Raw genomic sequence first — 20,475 nt, forward strand, 5'->3', positions numbered from 1 at the left:
GGTTCATCAACGCTGTAGCATGTATCAGTCCTTCATTCCTTTTTATGGCCAAATAATATTTCATTGTATGGATATACCACATTTTATTCATCCATTGATCAGGTGATGGGCATTTGGGTTGTTTCTACCTTTTAGCTACTGTGAATGGTACTGCGATGAACATTATTGCACAAGTTTGTGTTTGTTTAAACACCCGTCTTCAATTCTTTTAGGGATATCCTTAGGGGTGGAATTGTCAAGTGCTAGGGTGATTCTGTGTTTTAACTTCTTGAAGAATCAACAAACTGTCTTCCACAGTTGTACCGTTTTACATTCCCACCAATAACGTATGAAGGCTCCATTTTCTCCACGTCCTCAACACTTATTTTCTATTTTTTTTTATTACAGCCATTCTAGTGGGTGTGAAGTGGTATCTCGTGGTTTTGATTTGCATTCCCCTGACGACTAATCGTTTTGAGCATCTTTTTATCTGTGGTTAGTCACTTGTCTATCTTCTTTAAAGAAACATCGAAGTCCTTTGCACATTTTAAAACTGGGTTGTTTTTCTCTTTGTTGTTGTTAGAGTTCTTTAATATATTCTGAACACTTAACAGATATGTGATTTGAAAATATTTTCTCCCATCCTGTGGCCTGTCTTATCACTCTCTTGATAGCGTCCTTTAATGCATAAAAGTTTTAAATTTTGATGAAGTCCAATTTATCTATTTTTTCCTTCATTGCTTGTGCTTTTGATGTCATAGCTAAGAATCCATTGTCAAGTCCAAAATCATGATGATTTATCCCTATATTTTCTTCTAAGAGTTTCATAGTTTTAAGAACTTATACTTAGGTCTTTGGTCCATTTTCAGTTAATTTTTGTATATGTTGTGAGGTAGGAGTCCAACTTCATTCTCTTACATGTGGATATCCGGTCATCCCAGTACCATTTGTTGAAGACTATTCTTTCTGTATTGAATGGTTTGGCATCTTTGTTGAAAATCAACTGACCATAAGGGATGGATTTATTTCTGAACTCTCAGTTCTATTCCATTGATCTATTTGCCTATCCTTATGCCAACACCACACTGTCTTGATTATTGGGGCTTTGTAGTAAGTTTTCAAAGTGAGAAGTGTGAGTCCTCCGACTTTGTTCTTTTTCAAGATTGTTTTGGCTATTCATGCAATTCCATGTGAATTTTAGGATTTTCCATTTCTATAAAAACGGCCATTGGGATTTAACTTTTTGATTTTTGAAGCATGGTAATAAATTGCCTATCCAAATTTTTAACCTAGATCCCCTTTGTGCAATGTACAGGAAAGAGAAATTTTTATCAAACCTGGCCTTCCTTCCTCCATTATCCCAGACCTTTAGACAGTTCTTCTTATGGTCTAATCTTTATTCCTCTTGCTACCGTGTCAGTTAATTACAGCTGACTTTCCCTGCCTCTTGCACGTACTCCCTCATCTGCTCCAGCTTCATTTCCTCTCATTCCTAATCCCTGACTTTTCCCCCTTATTTAGAGCCCCTGACCTTCTTCCTTTAGAATCCAAGGTTATGAAAGCTAGAAGGGCTGTCAGATTATTTTTTCAACTCCCTTACTTTACGGTTGTGGAAACTAAGGCTCAGAGAGAAAATCTGACTTGACACCAGCCAGTGAGTGACTGAGGCAGGACCAGACTTGGTCTGTTTCCTGTTTGGTTCTCTTTCCACTATGGCTTGGAATCTTGGTGAACAGACCTGTGTGCAGACCTTAGTGCCTCCAGGTCCACTCTCCAGACTCTTAGTTAGGCTATTTTGCCCACTCTGGCCTCATGAAGTCTGCATGCAGGAGGGTTGGGTCTTTTCCAAGGCTCCTACCCTAGCCTGGGATCTGCCCCTTCCTGCCATTTTGAAGAAACTGCTGAATCCACAGGGGGAAGTGAAACTATGGGGACAGATAAAGAGTTGGGGTAGAGTTTTGAGAGGGACGACCACAGGCTAAGTTTAGAGGGCTGAGAGCTTGGGGGCCCTCGCTGAGGACCCACATGTCCCCCTTTATATCCTATTACAGACCATGGTGGCTTTGTCAATGGTCCTTGTTTTCCTGCTGGCCCTGAGCAGAGGTGAAAGTGAACTGGACGTCAAGATCTCATCCCCACAGGAGACCACCGAATGGGGGGATCCTGGGCTGTCCCTACCAGGGTCCTGCCAGCCAGCTCCCTCCTGTCAAAAGTGCATCCTCTCACACCCGAGCTGTGCATGGTGCAAGCAACTGGTAAAGATGGGCCTGTGGCCTTTGAACCAAGTGTATGTGTGTGTACAGCCTGGATACACGAGTGTGATTGTGTGGGTACGTGTGTGACTTTCTGGGTGCACTCTGTAGTTCTGTGTGTGACTGAGTTTGTGCACATAGGACTCCTGTCTGTGATCGTGTGAGTGTGTGTGTGTGCATACACATGCACTCGAGGTTCCTGCGCATGTATGTTTATGTCTGTATCTATGTATCTGTGTATATGTGGAGAACACTTGTGACCATAAATTTGGAGGAAGCAAATGTTCCTGCTGGAACTCACGCTTGTGTATAGGGAGAGGGATCTTTTGTGGGTGTACATGTGAGAACGTGTATTTGTCAGCTTGGGCTGTCATAGCAAAATACCACAGACTAGGGGGCTTAAGCAACAGAAATTTATTTCTCACAGTTCTGGAGGATGTGAAATCCAAGATCAAGGTGGTAGCTGATTCAGTTCCTGGTGATAACTCTCTTTCTGGCTTGCAGATGGGCTGCGGACAAGCTCTCTGGTGTCTCTTCTTATAGGGATCTAATCCCATCATGAGGGTTCTACCCTCATGACCTCATCTAACCCTAATTCCTTCTCAAAGGCCCCATCTCCAAATATCATCATGTTGGGGGTCAGTCCACTGCAGAAAGTATGTGACTGGGTCTCTGGATCTGTGTTGGGGGTGGGGCATGTTCCTAGGTATGTAGCAGCCTGTGACTGGGAGGGTAGAAAGGAAGGAGCTGGAAGCCTGTGGGCTTTGGGGGAAAGGCTTGAGCTACCTAAGTGACAAGAAGGATGCTGGGGAGAGGGTGTCTCCCTGGCTGGTCAAACAAGACTGTTCTTGTTTTTTTTTTTTTAATTTTTTGGGAAATTTTAATTAATTAATTTATTTTTGGCCATGCAATGCACGTGGGATCTTAGCTCCCCGACCAGGGATCAAACCAGTGCCACCCCCCTCCATTGGAAGTAGGGAGTCTTGACCACCAGGGAAGTCCCAGGCTGTTCTTTTTTTTTTTTTTTTTCTTTTCGGTACGCGGGCCTCTCACTGTTGTGGTCTCTCGCACAGGCTCCGGACGCGCAGGCTCAGCGGCCATGGCTCATGGGCCCAGTCGCTCCGCGGCATGTGGGATCTTCCCGGACCGGGGCACGAACCCGTGTTCCCTGCATCGGCAGGCCAGGCGGACTCTCAACCACTGTGCCACCAAGGAAGCCCCAGGCTGTTCTTTTGTTTATGCCTTAAAGAGACAGGGCTCATGGTGTAGCAGAGCATGAGGGGCGCCTGAACTGGAGGGTGGGGAAGAACTGTCTCTCTCACAGGAAGATGGAGAGTTAGATGAGATAAGAAATGAGGGGGCAGTCACTAGGAGGCAGAGCTACAAAACTGAGTGGGTCCAGGGGAAAGGCACATAGTGAATCTGGGAGGCCGGGAAGGGGAAGACTCAGAGTCAGTGGGAGGCAGAGGCCAGAGGTGCCAGGCAGGGACTCTTGGGACAGCTGGGTATACGTCTGTCTCCTCCAATCCCCCGACCAGAGGCTGGCACCCGGATCAGCTGAGAAGCCACTCTAACCATTTCCTTCCCCTGTGGCTTCCCAGCCAGTGCCAGGGGTACCAGACACATTGAGGGGGAGCGGGGGGTTCTCTCCTGTCCCTATCCTTCCCCTTCCCAGGGACTGTGGGTCTTAGTCTGACCCCCTTCCCATTTTGGCCTGAGCATTCAGGGGAGGTTGGACTAGGAGGTCAGGCTCCTCCTTTTTTAATGGCAGTGAGGTCCCTGAGATCTCAACAGGAAGTCTGTGGCACTGGGGGAGTGGAGAGGTAGGGTGTCTGGGGAAAGGGGGCATCCAGATAAGGGTAGGAGAAGGAGCGGTGCTGTAGGAAGTGGGGTCTGACAAGGAAGAAAGGACGGCGTTCAAGGGTAGCTGTGGGGGCTTCCCTGGTGGCGCAGTGGTTGAGAGTCCGCCTGCCGATGCAGGGGACATGGGTTCGTGCCCCGGTCCGGGAAGATCCCACATGCCGCGGAGCGACTAGGCCCGTGAGCCATGGACGCTGAGCCTGTGCGTCCGGAGCCTGTTGCTCCGCAACGGGAGAGGCCACAACAGGGAGAGGCCCGCTTACCGCAAAAAACAAACAAACAAAAAAAAGGGTAGCTGTGGAAGGAAGGGAGGGGAGGGAATGGGGGGGGCCCAGGGAGTTGCCTGACAGGGGAGGGCTTGGAAGTGGCCGGGATGCCAGGGTGGTTCTGGGAGCAGGGCTGAGGGGTCCAGGGGACTAGGGTCCCGACGCGCTTCCCCTTGCGGCGCAGAACTTCACGGCGTCCGGGGAGGCGGAGGTGCGGCGCTGTGCCCTTCGAGAGGAGCTGCTGGCCCGGGGCTGCCCCCCGGAGGAGCTGGAGGAGCCCCGCGGCCGGCAGGAGGTGCTGCAGGACGAGCCGCTCAGCCAGGGCACCCGCGGCGAGGGGGCCACCCAGCTGGCACCACAGCGGGTCCGGGTCACGCTGCGGCCAGGTGAGTTAGGGGGTGGTGGGCCGCCGGGCCCGGGGCTGGGCTGGGATTCCACCGCGCCCCACCTACCTCCCCACTACCTCCACCCCCAGGAGAGCCCCAGCAGCTCCGGGTCCGCTTCCTTCGAGCCGAGGGATACCCTGTGGACCTGTACTACCTTATGGACCTGAGCTACTCCATGAAGGACGACCTGGAGCGCGTGCGCCAGCTTGGGCACGCGCTGCTGGTGAGGTTGCAGGAAGTCACCCACTCCGTGCGCATTGGTGAGCCCAGCGGAGCCCTGCCCCGCACCTGCCGGCCCTCTGCCTCTAACCAACCGCCACCCTAGCTTCTGCCAATGTCTAGGGCACACAAGGGCCCCACCTGCTCTCTCCTGTTTTTTTGTTTTTGTTTTTTTCAAGAAAGTAAGGCAAGGGTTTACTTAAGTGAAAGTATGCTCTCAAGGGAAGAGCAGGGAGACTCAGGTGAGTATCTGTCCTGAGTTTTTTTTGCCAGCCGGTTATGTGGGGCATAGAAATGAAGGGGCAGAATATTCACTGTGCCCTCTCCCGGTTTTTAATGGACCTGGCCAGGCCACGGGTTCCTGACATCTCTCCCCAAAGACATCTATCTTCTAGGTCAGAGCTAGAGGGGGTTTGAGAGACTGTCCAATAGGACCCCTCATTTTACTGGAAGGGTAACTGAGGCCTTCAGTTTGGAGAGACTGTGTTCACACAGCTCCCAGGGTCAGACAGTGCCCTAGACGCACCCACCTGGACACTGCCCTGGTGCCACTTCTCAGGCCCGTGTCTCCTGGACAAGGTCTAAATGCCATTATCCCTGCTGTACATTCTGCATTCTGCACTCATCCCTCTCCTGTTCAAGATCCCCTCCTTCATCTTATGCTGCTGCTACACCGCACACCCGTCCATTCTTCCCCAGCTTTAACCAACCCCCTGCCTGCCCACTGCTGTGCCCTCATCTCTATCCTCCACTTCCCTGAACATGTGCTCTCACCCCTTTGCCCCTGCTGGGTTCTGGGTCCCGGCCCTCTAGGAGCACCCTCTCCCATCACCTCCGCTATGACTGTCCCCCCCGCCCCCCACTTCCCAGGGACTCCCCTCCTGAGTCCTCAGCAGTGCCCCCCCCCCGCATCCTGTTGCTGTCCAGTGACTTCTGGCACTGTCTTCATGACTCCTCCTCGCAGGCTTTGGTTCCTTCGTGGACAAAATGGTGCTGCCCTTCGTGAGCACAGTACCCTCCAAGCTTCGCCACCCCTGCCCCACCCGACTGGAGCGCTGCCAGCCGCCCTTCAGCTTTCACCATGTGCTACCCCTCACCCGGGATGCTAAGGCCTTCGAACGGGAGGTGGGACGCCAGAGCGTGTCCGGCAACCTGGACTCGCCTGAAGGTGGCTTTGATGCCATTCTGCAGGCTGCCCTCTGCCAGGTGAGGGGACGGGGAAGGGCCCTGAGTCTGAAGGGCTGCTTGGGGCCAAGATGGCCACCTATGGTTATGCAGTTCACAATTCTAGGGGGTGGTCTTTGTATTATAGTCTCTGTAGTTTCCATATCTATTTTGACAATTTGCTGGTGGATTGGAGTAAAATGTCTTGAGGAAGAGGCATGTTTTCCTTTTTTTTTTTTTTTTGATGTGGACCGTTTTTAAAGTCTTTTTTGAATTTGTTACAATATTGCTTCTGTTTTATGTTTTGGTTTTTTTGGCCACGAGGCATGTGGGATCTTAGCTCCCCAACCAGGGATGGAACCTGCACCCCCCTGCACTGGAAGGCAAAGTCTTAACCACTGGAGCGCCAGGGAAGTCCCAAGGCGTGTTTTACTAATTCACAAGACGGCCTCCACTAGCAGCAACCCTGTTTGAGGGGCTGGGGAGAAGCAGGGAGCTGGAGACAGGGGGCTGGACAAACTGACCAGAACAAGGCTGGCCAAATCCTTGCTCCTAGAGCAGGCGGGGGTGGCTCAAGGGCCATCCATGCCCAAGTGCACAGCCTACCCCCCAACCCCACTCCAGGAGCAGATTGGCTGGAGAAATGTGTCCCGGCTACTGGTGTTCACTTCAGATGACACATTCCACACAGCTGGGGATGGCAAGTTAGGTGGCATTTTCATGCCCAGCGACGGGCACTGCCACTTGGACAGCAATGGCCTCTACAGTCGCAGCCCAGAGTTTGTGAGTTGCCACCCTCACCTGCCCCGCTCCAGCAGAGCCACACCTCCTCTCCTCCCAGGAACCCACCCTCCAGCCTCACTGTCCTTACGGGTGATGACCACCCTGCCATCTTCCCCAGAAGTTCCTTCTCTCCATGTCCCCCACTGCTCAGACAAACCCAAGTCACTCCACTCCCTGGCCCTTCCCTCCTTGCCAAGCCTCCAGGGCTCTTCTAGCTGGTGGAACCCTGCATTTCCTGGGTTGAGGGTACCTTGCGTGTTGTGAGGGGGACTTGGGGTGCTCACCTTGCCCTGACTCCCTGCTCCAGGACTACCCCTCCGTGGGTCAGGTAGCCCAGGCCCTCTCTGCGGCAAACATCCAGCCCATCTTTGCTGTCACCGGTGCCACACTGCCTGTCTACCAGGTGAGAGCTGTCTGAATGCCAAACCCTCCCACTCCCAGCCTTTCTCACTTCCCTCACAGGCCCATTCTCCTTCCAGACCCCCAGAAGCTTATTTCCCTAGAGCTGTGACCCACCATTTCCCTCAACTCCTCACGCTGCAGGAGCTGAGTAAGCTGATTCCCAAGTCCGCAGTGGGGGAGCTGAGTGAGGACTCCAGCAATGTGGTACAGCTCATCATGGATGCTTACAATGTGAGCGGCCAGCGTGGGGGGAGGGGGAGGGGGAGGGTGGGCACTGGGGAAAGATGGAAAGGGACCCTCAGGTGGGGTGGCAGAACTAAAAGGGGACGATCACTTTTTGTGTAACACTCCACAGCTCCTACCTACAGTTTGCATGTGGCTGTCATTAATAGCTCATTCACTCAGTCAGTCTTGCATTCATAAACCTTAAGTGCCTGATTTGTGCAGAGCATGGAGCCCTGCTCTGGGCAAGGAAGGGAATTAACATTGATTGAGCTTTTATTTCATGCCGAGCACTGTCCCAAGTACACACACTGTTTGCTCTCTTATTTATCCCACTAAAACCCCTGCTTGGAAACTAGTGTTCCAATTTTATCGATGGGGATACAGACACAGAGAGGCTAAGTGACTTGCCCAAGGTCACAGAGATAACAGATGGAACGGCTGGCACTTGTCCCCCAGTCAGTCTGTACATAAAGAATGTGACATCTGGAGACTGCCTTCACTAAGCTTATAAAGAATTCGGAGATACTCTTCACAGGAACCATAGAATTTTACAGGTAGAAGGAACCATAAAAATTGGTTTCTTGGGTTTAGGTCTTATCTCTGCAACTAGACTGTAGCTTTCTTGATAAGACGGACCATGTTCCAAACCCATGGCAAGAAAATCTGAGACAATATCAAATTTCCCAGGACAAACTCAATTGAAAGAATCTGCCCTTTAGACCTTGGATGCACACCGGTTATGTGTCCTGATCTGGGGTTTGAAAAACACAGCCACTGCATGTTGACAGTGCTGGCCAGCCCGACCCCCAGCAGGCCTTCGCTGCAGCTGCACTGAAATGCTGCTTCAGAAGCCTCTGGATTCTGTGTTCTCACTCAAGGTTATCACGGGTCCTTCCTGCAGAAACTCCTCCTGACTGGGCAGAATGGAAGGAGTGCCCAGGTGGGCTGAGGGCAGGCTTCTGGCAGGATTTGGAACAGCAGGAGAGGGCATGAGGTGGGGTTGGAATCCTGCCTTCACATGGTTACTCTCTCTCTCTCCCTTTCCACAGAGCCTGTCATCCACTGTGACCCTTGAACATGAACGCTCTCTACTCCCTCCTGGGGTCCACATCTCTTACGATTCTCAGTGTGGGGGTCCTGAGAAGAGACAGGATGAGGCTGGTGACAGGGGCCAATGCAACCACGTCCGAATCAACCAGACAGTGAGAAGGAAGGGCGTGGGGCTGGGAGTGGGAAATTGAGCAGGCAGGGAGAGACGGAGGACAGGCCCAGGAAGCAAAGCAAAAAGCATGGGGTGGCCTTCCACCCATCCTTTCTGAGGAGCTTTAACGAGCAGCCTGCTCAGGAGTGTTTCTAGGAGATGGGTGTTAGCGCGACCCTATCCCTTCATTTACTAGGAAGTGGGGCTCTGGATGACCAGTGTGTTTGGTGTGTGCCCGTGCACATACAGGAGCGCACGTGATCTTAGTTTGATTTCCGCCTGCCCCGTCCTCAGGTGAATTTTTTGGTTACTCTCCAAGCTACCCACTGCCTCCCAGAGCCCCATGTGCTGAGGTTCCGAGCCCGCGGCTTCTCAGAGGAGCTGACTGTGGAGTTGCATACACTGTGTGACTGTAACTGCAGTGACACCCAGCTCCAGGCTCCTCACTGCAGTGACGGCAAGGGGCACCTACAATGCGGGGTGTGCAGGTGAGGGCCTCCTGCTTCCCTTCACCTATATGGCTCCCCTGTATTCCTCCTCCCTTGCCTTCCCTCCTCCCACTGGCGTCTCTAGACATCTTTTTCTTAGACATCCCAAGACTCCACCCTGATTTTCACCTCCTGAAGCTTCTCAGAAATGCCAAACCCTCCCCTCCACCAGAACCACCCCCCCGACCCCCTCTATACTCCTTGGTGCTCCATTATATTCTGGCCTCCTGTCAGCCACTGGCGGCTCTCCAACTATCTTGAGATCTTGGGTTTAGAGGATTCTGGGAAAGGCAGGTCAAGGCATGGTCAAAATCTATGACTCCCCTTTCCCTCCCCTGCCTTCCCCTCCCAGCTGTGTCCCTGGCCACCTGGGTCGACTCTGTGAGTGCTCTGAGGCTGAGCTGTCCTCCTTGGATCTGGAATCTGGGTGCCGAGCCCCCAATGGCACAGGGCCCCTGTGCAGTGGGAGGGGACGGTGCCAGTGTGGACGCTGCACCTGCAGTGGACAGAGCTCTGGACGTCTGTGCGAATGTGATGATGCCAGCTGTGAGCGACATGAGGGAATCCTCTGTGGAGGTACCTGGAGACTTTGGGGAGAAGGACGGGGTCAGAGTGGCTTCCCCAAGGGCGTTTAGGCTCTGGGAACTTCTCTGCACTAAGGGGAGGAATCAGATTCTGGTGTAGGGGTTGGAGGGTATCCTGCACACTTGAGAGGGATCTGGATGCACAGGAACAGGTCAGCTCTAGGCAGCCTGTGGCGGCACGTGATGTCCAATGCCTGTGGGGAGTATGACTGTCACCCTGCGCGTGGCTCTGCCTCAGGCTTTGGCCGCTGCCAATGTGGAGTGTGTCACTGTCACGCCAATCGCACGGGCAGAGCATGCGAATGCAGCGGAGACACAGACAACTGTGTCAGTCCCGAGGGAGGGCTGTGCAATGGGCATGGATACTGCAACTGCAACCGCTGCCAGTGCTTGGACGGCTATTACGGTGCCCTATGTGATCAGTGCTCAGGCTGCAAGACGCCATGCGAGAGACACAGGTGAGCCCTCAGGCCTCGCGCCTTGGGAACAGGGCCACAGGGCTCGTTGAGCCCCTCCCACCCACCTGCTCTTTCTGCATGTGGTTTGGGTGACATCTGTCCAGCTGGTAACTTACTGGCACCCGCTGGACAGGGACTGCGCGGAGTGTGGCGCCTTTGGGACTGGTCCTCTGGCCGTGAATTGCAGCCTGGCGTGTGCCCATGCCAACGTGACTCTGGCTTTGGCCCCTATCCTGGATGATGGCTGGTGCAAAGAGAGGACCCACGACAACCAGCTCTTCTTCTTCCTGGCAGAGGATGAAGCCGGAGGCAGGGTCATGCTGAGAGTGAGACCCCCGGAAAGTAAGTGGGCAGGGATGCTGTGGACATGCCAGATGGGACCCTGGAAGTTTAATGGGTAGGGCCTCAGAACTCTGGAGGTAAAGACAACGGGAAGTCAGGCTGGGGGTTGAAGCAGAGCTAATGAATCCAGGCAGAAGTGCAGGTGCTGGACCAAACGAACAAGGCTAAGGCCCTGAGCACTGAGATAACCTTGGACCCTGTGGAGGTTCCCTTTGTTTTCAATGACAGGCAGGTCTGGGGAGGCTGGATGAGGCTGGACACGCTGTGGGTAACTGGTGTTCAATTCCTAGGCCGTCTCTTGTTTCTTTCCCATAGAGGGGTCAGACCACACCCAAATCATCGTGCTGAGCTGTGTGGGGGGCATCGTGGTCGTGGGACTGGGACTGGTCCTGGCTTATCGGCTCTCAGTGGAAATCTACGACCGCCGAGAATACAGCCGTTTTGAAAAGGAGCAGCAGCAGCTCCACTGGAAGCAGGTGAGGCTGCCCGCTACCCCACTGGGTGGGGTTTTCCTTGCTTCCCCTGGTTAGGTGGGCTTTGCTTTCTGCCTCACCGTCGCACCCTCCACCCTGACTCGTTCTACTTAGCCGCCCCGCTGCCGGCCTAGCCCCCCTCTGTGGGCTTACTCTGGTTCCTCTGCTAATTCCCATCAGCTCCTGGGGTCCTCCTGCCCAAGTTCTAGGCTGGCCTCTTAGGACTAGATAAAATCGGAGTCCTGGGACTTTTCCTCATCACTTCCAACTTCTTTCCCCAGGACAACAATCCTCTCTACAAGAGCGCCATCACGACTACTGTCAACCCCCGCTTTCAAGAGGCAGAAGGCGCCCCTCTCTGAAGTGGGGAGGGACACTCACTGCAGGGCTCTTCTCTGGCGTGGAGGGAATTGGGGCATGGGGTCTCGCAGTCAGCAGCTTGGTAGGGGGCTAATCCACTGCTGAGTGGTCACCCATACTTCATTCTTAGAGTGACACCCGAGAGGGGACTACCTTCTGTGGCAACCTTGCTTCCCTACCTCAGAAGTGGGGGCTACCCCCCACGTATACAATAAAGAGTCTTACCTCAGAGCACACGTGTCAGTTTGCTTTACCCCAAGGCCAGTGCAGGCTGTAGAGCCTGGGCCTCAGGAAGGCTCTTGTGCATTCCTCCTCCTGCCACTGAGGGCAAGGAGAGGTTCTCAAACTTAAAGTGCAGAGCAGACTGCACGATATGGGTTGCCTGGGGAGAAGCAGCAGTGGGCTGGGGTGGGCTACTGAATCCTCAAGTAATGCTGACGTAGGAGGCCTAGAGACCATGCTTGGAGAACCGCTGCCTTTGCTAGTGTCTGGCCTCATTCTGTCCTGCTGTGCATGTTTTTTTTTTTTTCCTTATTCTGAACTGATATCCTGTATTTATTCTACTTGTTGCTCTCTGCAAAGGGGAGCTTACAGGGTGCTGGAAGTCGTGGGGTGGTTGGTTACACTTGGTGGAAAAAAAGAAAACTACTTCGGCCCCAGTGAAAAAGCTTCTCCCAAGGATATTCTTCCCAAAGAGGAGATAGTATGTACAAAAGCCCCATTTTCTTTTTATTTAAATATCCTAAATATATCACGAAGGAACATACACTGCACTTTAATGGTAAAAAGATACAAGTTTATAACATTTTATAAAAACTACCATTTAAAAGTGATCTTGTTCATTTGATATTCCCCTCCCCCAATAGCAAAATAAGTATATTAAAAAAAAAAAAAGAGGATGGAGAGGAAAGGTAGGGTAGGAGGGATTAAGATAAAAGCCCCAGGGCCACATAGAGGCAAAGAACATCTGGGGAGAGGGTTAAAAGTTGTGGCGGACTCCACACCTCATTTAACCCTCCAATGTCAAGCCATGGGGGCACAATCAGTAGCTAAGTGATGACAAGAGGCTATTGGGGGGGTGGACGGAAAAGACTTGGGGTGCTGGGAAGGGCAGGGCTGGTGGGACCTGGTACAGGAGCCCACCTAGGAACTGGCGCTACTCTTTCCCAGGTCCCTGAATCCCGTGTCCTGGTCTCTGAGAGCCGGCCCTACCTCCCTCTCCCTTCACTCCAGACACACCTGAGGCGGCTTTCCAGTGCTAGACCCCACCCAGCAGTGGGGTGGAACATTGGGCCCAGGAGCCTTTGCAGCGGTCTTGGTCTGTGATTTCCCTGGGGTGTAAGTGGGACTCCTGGGCTCCCTGGGCGCTAAATCGCTCCTTTGGACTCTCAGCTCCTCTCTCCTCACGCATCCATGGCCCCAGAACAACAGCACCTGGACAACTGAGCTGACCACCTGCTCCTGTGTTTCCCCTCACCCAGTCCTCGGCAGGGGTGGTTCTGGTATGGCTCTTTGCACATTCGCTTAGAAGTTCCCTCTCTCCCGCCCACCCAGGCAGGAAGCCAAGGTCTGCAAAGGGCCAGGGCACATCTGGACCTAAACACACATTCGCACACTCAGGGGCACAGATCACTCGTGTGATTCTCTCCACACATACCCCAACTCACCCCAACCATAAACAGATTAGCCGCAGGTGACAGGAAGCAAAGCCTCCCACTTTCAAAAGCGCGTTTGGAAGGACAGAATTTTCTAAATGTATCCTAGACAAATCCCAGCCCCCAGCAGAGCCCTCTAACAGGGAGGGGGCTGGCTCACATGCAGAAAGATGCCCTACTTGCAGGGACCAAGGGCAGGTCCAAGGACTCGCGTCTAGTTTCTGGCCCACATTAAATGGGAGTGCCAGCACAGAGCTAGAAGAGCGCAGGTAGCAAACACATTCCCCAGCGTCTCCCCCACAGGATCTCGGATGCTGTCAGGGAAGATCTAAAGGGTGTCACGCCTCCTTTCTTTTTCCCTGAAATCCTCACACCTCAGGGGTATGGAGACCCCCACCCCGCCATTTCCTCCAGAATAGGTAACAGCCAGGAGTCTGCTGCTGCTACTGCCTACATTTTTCTGGGAAATGAAATCACTTCCTGGAGATTGCCATCTCAGATCCCCACAGACAGCTTGGTCAGGTTCACCAAGTCAAGTCTCCATGATTCTTCCGTAATTACTCACCCCTCCTCCCCACAGGTCAGGGCAGGCCGCAGCCTGGGAGTCAACCAAACCCCAGAACCTCCCATAAGGATCCTTTCCTTAGCAGGAAGAGGGTTTTTATTTCACTTCAGAAAATTCATATTCACAAGCCCTGATTTGGGTTAGAAACACCCTAACCACCAGTCTGTGGAATCAATCTTAAAAAACCCCTCCAGAACAAAGCCCTCCAGTCCCCTACGTTGAGTTCTTCAGCTTCTCTTGGGACCTCAAGCACCCTTCAGATTTGCTGGGGTGGGGGAGGTGGTCAGGAGAGGCTGCTTTACGCTCATCCTCCCCTGAGCTGAGGGCTAGAGAAGGGTTTGGCTCAATAATATGCCATCTCCAAGCATACAAAACCACTCACATACCACACACACACCCACACACCCACACCCCGCACCCCCGATCGCTTTTTGGGGGGTGGACAGGGTGGTGGGGTCGGAGCAGAGAGGAGCAAAGAGTACAGTTAAGAGTAAAACCTACGTTAGGTTTCCTCCTCAGTTTTTTCTCCGCAGCATCCCCACGCCCTGCAGTTCTTGGTTGGGTAGGGACGGCCATCAAGAAGGAAGCCAAGACCTTGTTCTTTGGGACTGAAGGCCAGACCCCTATCTCCTCTACCTGAATACAGTGATAGGACTTGGGCAGGGAGAAGAGCTCACACTGCCCAACAGTCATGTCAGGGGACACCAAATTCCTTTCATTTCTTCAACAGCTGTTACCCAACTTGGGGCTAGTCTTGGGTTGCTCCTAAGAGGGCACAAGGAGAGAGATCCCACTTTGACATCCATGACTTCCTGCTCAACATCTGTCTGGCTTAGGAGTCAATATCAGCGAGGTAGCCAAAAACTGTCTCCAAGACCAACTGCCCAAAGAGAGAAAGGAAAGGGGCCACTCTCACCCAAGTTTCCTCCAGAAGGCACTTGAACTGACCCCATTAGGTACCAGTGTGGCATGGGCCATTACAACAGCCATGGCCACAACTCTTGCTCTTCCCCGAAGGAAATGAGAGGTACCTGTCCACTCTTCTTGGATCCAGCCCTTGTCTGCTCCTGTCACTGTTCTTCCTTTTGTCCCTACAGTGTATAAGGAGACCAAAGTAAGCTCAGCTGCCATCCCTGATCCTATTCTCCTTCAAACAGGAGATGAGGTACAGGGCTGTGGAACATTGAGGATCAACTGCAACTAAAAACTCAATTTTGGGGGAGGGCTGGACCAGCCACAGTCCCTACTTTGACCAGGACTCTATACCTCCATATTACCTGTTTCCACAGTGCACCTGCTGAAATCGTTTTTGGATAAACAAAAACAAGAACAGAACAAACAAATCCCTCTCCCCGATCTTTTCCACTTCAGCTGCCAGCTGGAGTCCAAGGTTGTGGGAGCCACACTTCAGTCTTGGTCCTGTACCTTTAGTCCCCACCTAAGACCTCAGACAAGGGTCCAGGGACTAGCTTCCCTACCCAGGAATGCTGAAGGAACTTCCCCGAGATACTCATAGTCTCAGATTATTTACAGAGCTGAAGCTCTGGGGCCTGCTGTCCCCGATGCACTCTTCTGGTCTCCTGGGTCCACTCCTCCAGGAGGGGGACAGGTACAGACGGGGTGGTGGTGGGACCATCAGACCAGAGGGGTGCGCTCTTCGGTAGAATCTTCTGATCACTCCCACCACCCGGGGCCCCTTGCGCCTATAGAGAAAACTGCCCGTCGGAAGTCTTGGACTGGCACCCTTGGCACATCCGTTTGTGTCTGAGTAATCGATCTGTCCGAGAAAAACACTGAGAAGAAAGGGAGGGTTAAGTGCCTGAGAGGAGAAACTCACTCAGTTACTATTGGCTAGAGCTGCCTTCCCCACACGGGAGAGGCACACATCCCATTCTACACCCCCTTGGCACGTACATAGACGGCATGAGTGCACAGTGGTTAAGAATGCAAGCTCTGAAGTCTCAATTCTGGCCTAGTGCTTAGTAGCCATGTGACCGTGGGCAAGTTATCTAACAGCCCTGAATCTGTACACTCATCTGTAAAATGGGCTAAAGGTACCTACTCACAGAGTGGCTGCTTCATTTATCACATATTTATTGAGTATCTATCTCAAGGCAGGTACAGTTCTTGGGGCTGAGGACAGAGTGGAGAACCAGAGGGACAAGGTCTCTGCCTCCTGGAGCTTTCATTCTAGTGTTCTGCAGATTCAACCTAAGAGCACGGAGCAAAGCCTGAGACCCAGCAAAGCATCCAGGAAGTGTTAGTTGTTATCGTTTCTCATCTCTTGTTCTTGTCTTATTTTGGTCCTGGCTCTTACATTCTCTACAGATCAGATATTGACCTCCCAGGGCAGAGATTTTATCTCTTTCTCCAAAGTGCACCTGCTCTGAAGTTCGATTCAGTTTGTCTCTTGTCCTGGATCTGCTGTGTCCTTGGGAAACTCAACCTCTCTAAACCTCAATTTCCCCATGGGTGAAATCAGGACAACACAGCTTCCTCACGGAGTTAATGTGAAGGTTAAACAAAGTAATGTCAGATATGCTCTCACAGTGCCTAGCACAGAGTAAGTATCCAAGAAATGCTATTATTATTATTACAATTATTCTAATGGCCCCTACCCATGATCAGCTGCATAAGGCCAGAGAGATATACATCACCCTGAGGTACTAACTCTAACATGGCCAGGAATGCTAGGTGGCCCCTTGTCAGGCAGGGAATGGCGGCAAGCCCTGGTTCTTAGGGAAGAAAGTCTGTGTGTGGGCGTGAATGGATGACACGTGAGCTTACCTGATGACACCGTTCACACTGGTAAGGCTTTTCCCCACTGTGTACACGCTTGTGACGCTCCAGGTGGTACTTCTGGATGAAGCGCATATCACATATGTCACACTCAAATGGCTTCTCACCTGGCCCAGGTGGAGAGAGAGAAGCGAACATCAGGAGGTATACATGGCAGGGACCTCATTCCAGGTATTTTCCCAGAAATCTTTAACTGTTAGTAATATGCAGACACCTAATGGGGAAGGGGCCCCAAAGCTGCTGGTCTCAGTGACACTAGATACATACAATGTCTCTGCCTCATTCACTTACTTTCTTTCTCTATTAGTATTTCTAATACTTATTCCTTAAAATAAACCCCACAAGAGCTACACGCAAATATAATACAAACTATGGACTATTCTCCCCCTTTGAATGTGAGCAAGAGACTTACCAGTATGAATAAGGATGTGCCTCTTGAGGTGGTAACTGCTCCTAAAGGCTCCAAAGCAGTGTTCACAAACAAAATTTTTGGGAATCTTTACTTGAAAAGAACCATTTTGTTCCACTACCACCACCTGGGGGCAAGAGTCAGGTATGTCATGAGGCTATCCCTCTGCCCTCTTCTTGCCCCCATTCTGCTCTGGGTCTATTTCCAACTGCTGGACAAAGTAACCTCTCTGATGCTGTCATCTCCCATATTCCTTAGAGTTAAAAGACCTTCTAAGGAAGGAGGTAGGGTGTGCAAGCTATCTGCCTCGTCAAACCCAACACTCTGAATTGACCTGAGGGGGAGTCGGCCTGCCCCTTTGCCACAGAATTTCATGCTCCCCTGACCCTCCTTCCCTTACCAAGGATGTTTCAGAGAGGGCAGAGATCAATTACCAAAGTGGTCCCTGGATGGAATCGGGGTGACACACTCACTGGCTATGAGGGAGCAAAACATCTAGGGAGAGCTCCGGGTTGAGCCAGAGAGGGAAGAAACAGGAGGACTGCCCTATTCCCAAGCTGGACCAGTTTGGGAGTTACCCCATTACCTGCCTTTTTCTTTTCTGTTTTTTTTGGCCGTGCTGCTTTTGGATCTTAGTCTCTGACCAGGGACCGCCCTCGGCAGTGAGAGCGCCCAGTCCTAACCGCCGGACCGCTGGGAACTCCCCATTACCTGCCTTTTTAACAGTCTTTTTTGAATGAGAGGCCTCAGCCAAGCTGTCATCGTCTTTGCGGCTCCGGGACTTATCGCTGTCTTTTCGGTGGCTCTTTGAATACAAATCAAATCTAAATTTATAGTCCATCTCAGAACACAAGACAGGAGGCCAAAAGCTGCTTTGAGACAACTTATAAATGAGAGTAAATCACCTGCCCCGAAGGTTTAGAGAAAGTACGCATTCATTTCCTCGCCAAGTACCCTGGTTTTAAGGAGCTGTTGTACAGAAAAGACCTTCCTTTTCTGTACCCTTTTCTGTATCCTCTAAAATACCCACATTCATTCATTCCCCAGCTGGATCCCCTTTCCCACTTCCCTAAATAGAAGCACTAAGGAATCAAAGCTGGGCATCTTCTGGCAGAGAGCTCGGGCCACCCGACCCCCAGGTGCCGCAATGGACTCAAGTGCTGTACCTGACTCGAGCACCTCAGCATATCAGGGCTACCTGCCCGCTCTCCATTCTCGGCCTGCTTGCTGGCAATCTGGCTCAGCATCATCTTCTTGCTGGCTGCAGTGGGAACCAAACTCACACCTGCTAGGCCTTCACAAGCCAGGAGACTTGCCTAAGTTGAAAGGAGATGAGGTGTCAGGTCACCTGGCAGGGCAGGGCAAAAACAGACTGCCAACTTCTAAAGAACTACCTTTCACACCCAGCTACTAACATGCTGCTTCTCTCTAGGGAGCGTCCCTCCTCACCACAAAACCCTGCTTCCTTCAAGAGTCCTCCCTAACTCACCTCACCAGGAACTACTCACTTTGTCATCTGTCAGCATTTAGATACAGACCAAGTGAATAATCAATGTCATTGACACTTCTGTCATTGACACTTGTGTCATTAGCACTGTGCTGGGTAAAGCATGTGTCTATGTATTACTCTGAAGTATTTCTAAGCCTTGTGTGTGGGCATGAGGGTCTCTCCTGTTGACCCACTGACACGGGAGATTTCTAGGGGAACTTCCTTCTTCCTCCCTCGATGACACTCAGCTTCACAGAGCCCACTTACGATTGGCAGACCTCACTGGTGCCAAATGTACATTCTATCGGGTCCTACAAACATGTTTATCAGTAAAGTTAGATTAATTTCTCCCTTTAGATTTTAAATTCCCTAGATGTTGCCAATTACAACAGATATAAAATTAAAACACTTGGAAGGATTTTGGAGTTGAATATACAATTTCTCTCCTCCACCCCGGCCCACCATTTATATGTGTGCATATCCATATTTTTTCACATTCCCTGCTATACATACAGTTTAAAAATGACTTAAGCAAGAGTGAACACGATGCTGTGAAGTGGGCTGCAAACAAAGGAAGAAGAAACTGAAGGGCTCCTACTCTGCATGGAAAGGAGGAAGCTATGCATGCAGCTGGAAGAAAGCCAATTATACTGTAATCAGGCTGCCATCCTGGTGAGACTGGTAGGGGAGGGTCCCTGGAAGGAAGCTGGGAGCAGCTCTGGGGTTGCCTGCATATAGCTTTTCTACCCAGATAACTACAATAACCTATCAAATCATCCTGTCTCTCCAATCCATCCTGTATCCCCGCAATGACAATTACCTTCCAAATACACTGATGTGACGTCACTCTGCTGCTTAGCATTCTTCAGAGAGTTCCCATTCCTTACAGAATAAAGACTAATTCCTCAGCAAGGCATAAAAGGCCCTTCAGTCACTCTGCTTGTTTCCCCAGGAAACAACTCCCTTTCCCTAACGTTCCCATCTATCACTATCTACCACATTCCTCTAACCATGCCCCACTTAAATCCTTTCCTCCTTAACTAGCAAACTACCTGCCGTACTCCTAACATCACCACATCCTTCCATGTCTCTGAGCCTCTGCCCATGCAGTTCTCCTTGTCTGAATGCCCTGTTCTGCTTGTTTATCTAGCAAAATCCTATGCATCCTTCCAGCTTCAACTTTTTTCATCCAAGCAGAAGGATCATTCCTCTCCTTCAGTGTACATACCTCTATTATTGCACATTCCTTCAATCAACAGATTCACTATGTCTCTACTACTAGCCAGCCACTAGGCAAGGTGTTGTGAATATAAAGATAAACAATAGAGTGTCTCTTCATCTCCCCCTGCCCCAACCCAACTAGCCTGGAAGCTTGTTGGGGACAGGGACAATTTTATTCATCTTTGTATTCCCAGCACAATGCCTTGCATGTAACAGGAGCTCACTAAATTCCCGTTGAAAAAAACAAATGAAGCATTCACCAGACTGTTCACTCCCTCGTGCCCCTCAGCAGTTAATGTACCAAGTGTAAACTGAGTACATGTTGCTTTGCAAATGTCCCATCAGGGCCTGTGATGCAGTATAGCCTACCTCCTTCATTTGACTGGAAGCTCCCTGAAGGCAGGGGCTGTGGCCTGTCTCCTTTCCTTCCTCTAGATCTCCCCCTGGTGCTTAATACAGAGCTTCGCTCACTGGGTTGGTCAATATGTTGACTAAGGCAGCATTCAAGAGTGAAACTGCAAACACGCCTCCCAGTGATCTTGAAGGAGGAGGACTCGAGAGCTTTTTACCTGAGCCATGCTGATTTCTCACTTAATGCAACCCAAAAGTTCACGAGTTTCTCGATCCACCTTTTCTTAAGACACTGTTGTTTGAAGAACTGTCACCAAATCACTGTAACAACTCCTTCGTGTCCCTTCAGTCCTGCTGCCATACTGAACTGCCTTTGTCTTCAAACAGAACTTAGTGTCCTCCAAAAGGAAGATAGATGTTCCAAGAATCCCTGGTCTCTGCCTGGTTCCTGCTTACTATCTGAAGAAAAAGAGTCTTCCAGTCTTGGTTTTCCAGCTGAATTCTCTAGATGAAGTTCACGATCTGTTTCAGAAACCTGAAACCA

General features: G+C 51.3%; 2 protein-coding genes across 19 annotated transcripts in view; one reads left to right on the forward strand and one right to left on the reverse strand.

Annotated features, from left to right (window-relative positions):
- The window catches only part of ZNF740 (zinc finger protein 740), a 44,979-nt gene extending 24,691 nt beyond the window's left edge, over positions 1-20,288 (reverse strand). For 2 of the 18 annotated variants that reach the window (XM_060166119.1, XM_060166113.1), the window contains exons 1-5: positions 20,150-20,288; positions 18,037-18,186; positions 17,586-17,675; positions 16,874-16,997; positions 16,450-16,568 (exon numbers count right to left, since the gene is read on the reverse strand). In XM_060166119.1, coding sequence (XP_060022102.1) covers positions 16,450-16,568; positions 16,874-16,997; positions 17,586-17,675; positions 18,037-18,186; positions 20,150-20,158 — 492 coding nt within the window. In that variant the 5' untranslated portion in view covers positions 20,159-20,288. Of the gene's footprint in view, positions 1-9,428; positions 9,813-10,383; positions 10,555-12,150; positions 15,894-16,449; positions 16,569-16,873; positions 16,998-17,585; positions 17,676-18,036; positions 18,187-20,149 lie in introns of those variants that run through there. The other 16 variants (XR_009543488.1, XR_009543486.1, XR_009543485.1 and 13 more) reach the window with 16 other exon arrangements.
- Positions 12-11,673, forward strand: ITGB7 (integrin subunit beta 7). Its single transcript, XM_060166105.1, has 15 exons — positions 12-474; positions 2,031-2,234; positions 4,542-4,743; positions 4,833-5,003; positions 5,927-6,168; positions 6,751-6,909; positions 7,217-7,312; positions 7,453-7,542; positions 8,586-8,738; positions 9,032-9,225; positions 9,578-9,801; positions 10,048-10,267; positions 10,401-10,609; positions 10,925-11,085; positions 11,364-11,673. Exons 2-15 carry the CDS (start codon positions 2,034-2,036, stop codon positions 11,442-11,444), a joined length of 2,403 nt encoding a protein of 800 aa, XP_060022088.1. The 5' UTR covers positions 12-474; positions 2,031-2,033; the 3' UTR covers positions 11,445-11,673.
- Positions 20,289-20,475: the final 187 nt, after the last annotated feature.

This window comes from Lagenorhynchus albirostris, chromosome 11 (assembly GCF_949774975.1).
Source record: "Lagenorhynchus albirostris chromosome 11, mLagAlb1.1, whole genome shotgun sequence".
In the NCBI taxonomy this organism is placed as follows: domain Eukaryota; kingdom Metazoa; phylum Chordata; class Mammalia; order Artiodactyla; family Delphinidae; genus Lagenorhynchus; species Lagenorhynchus albirostris.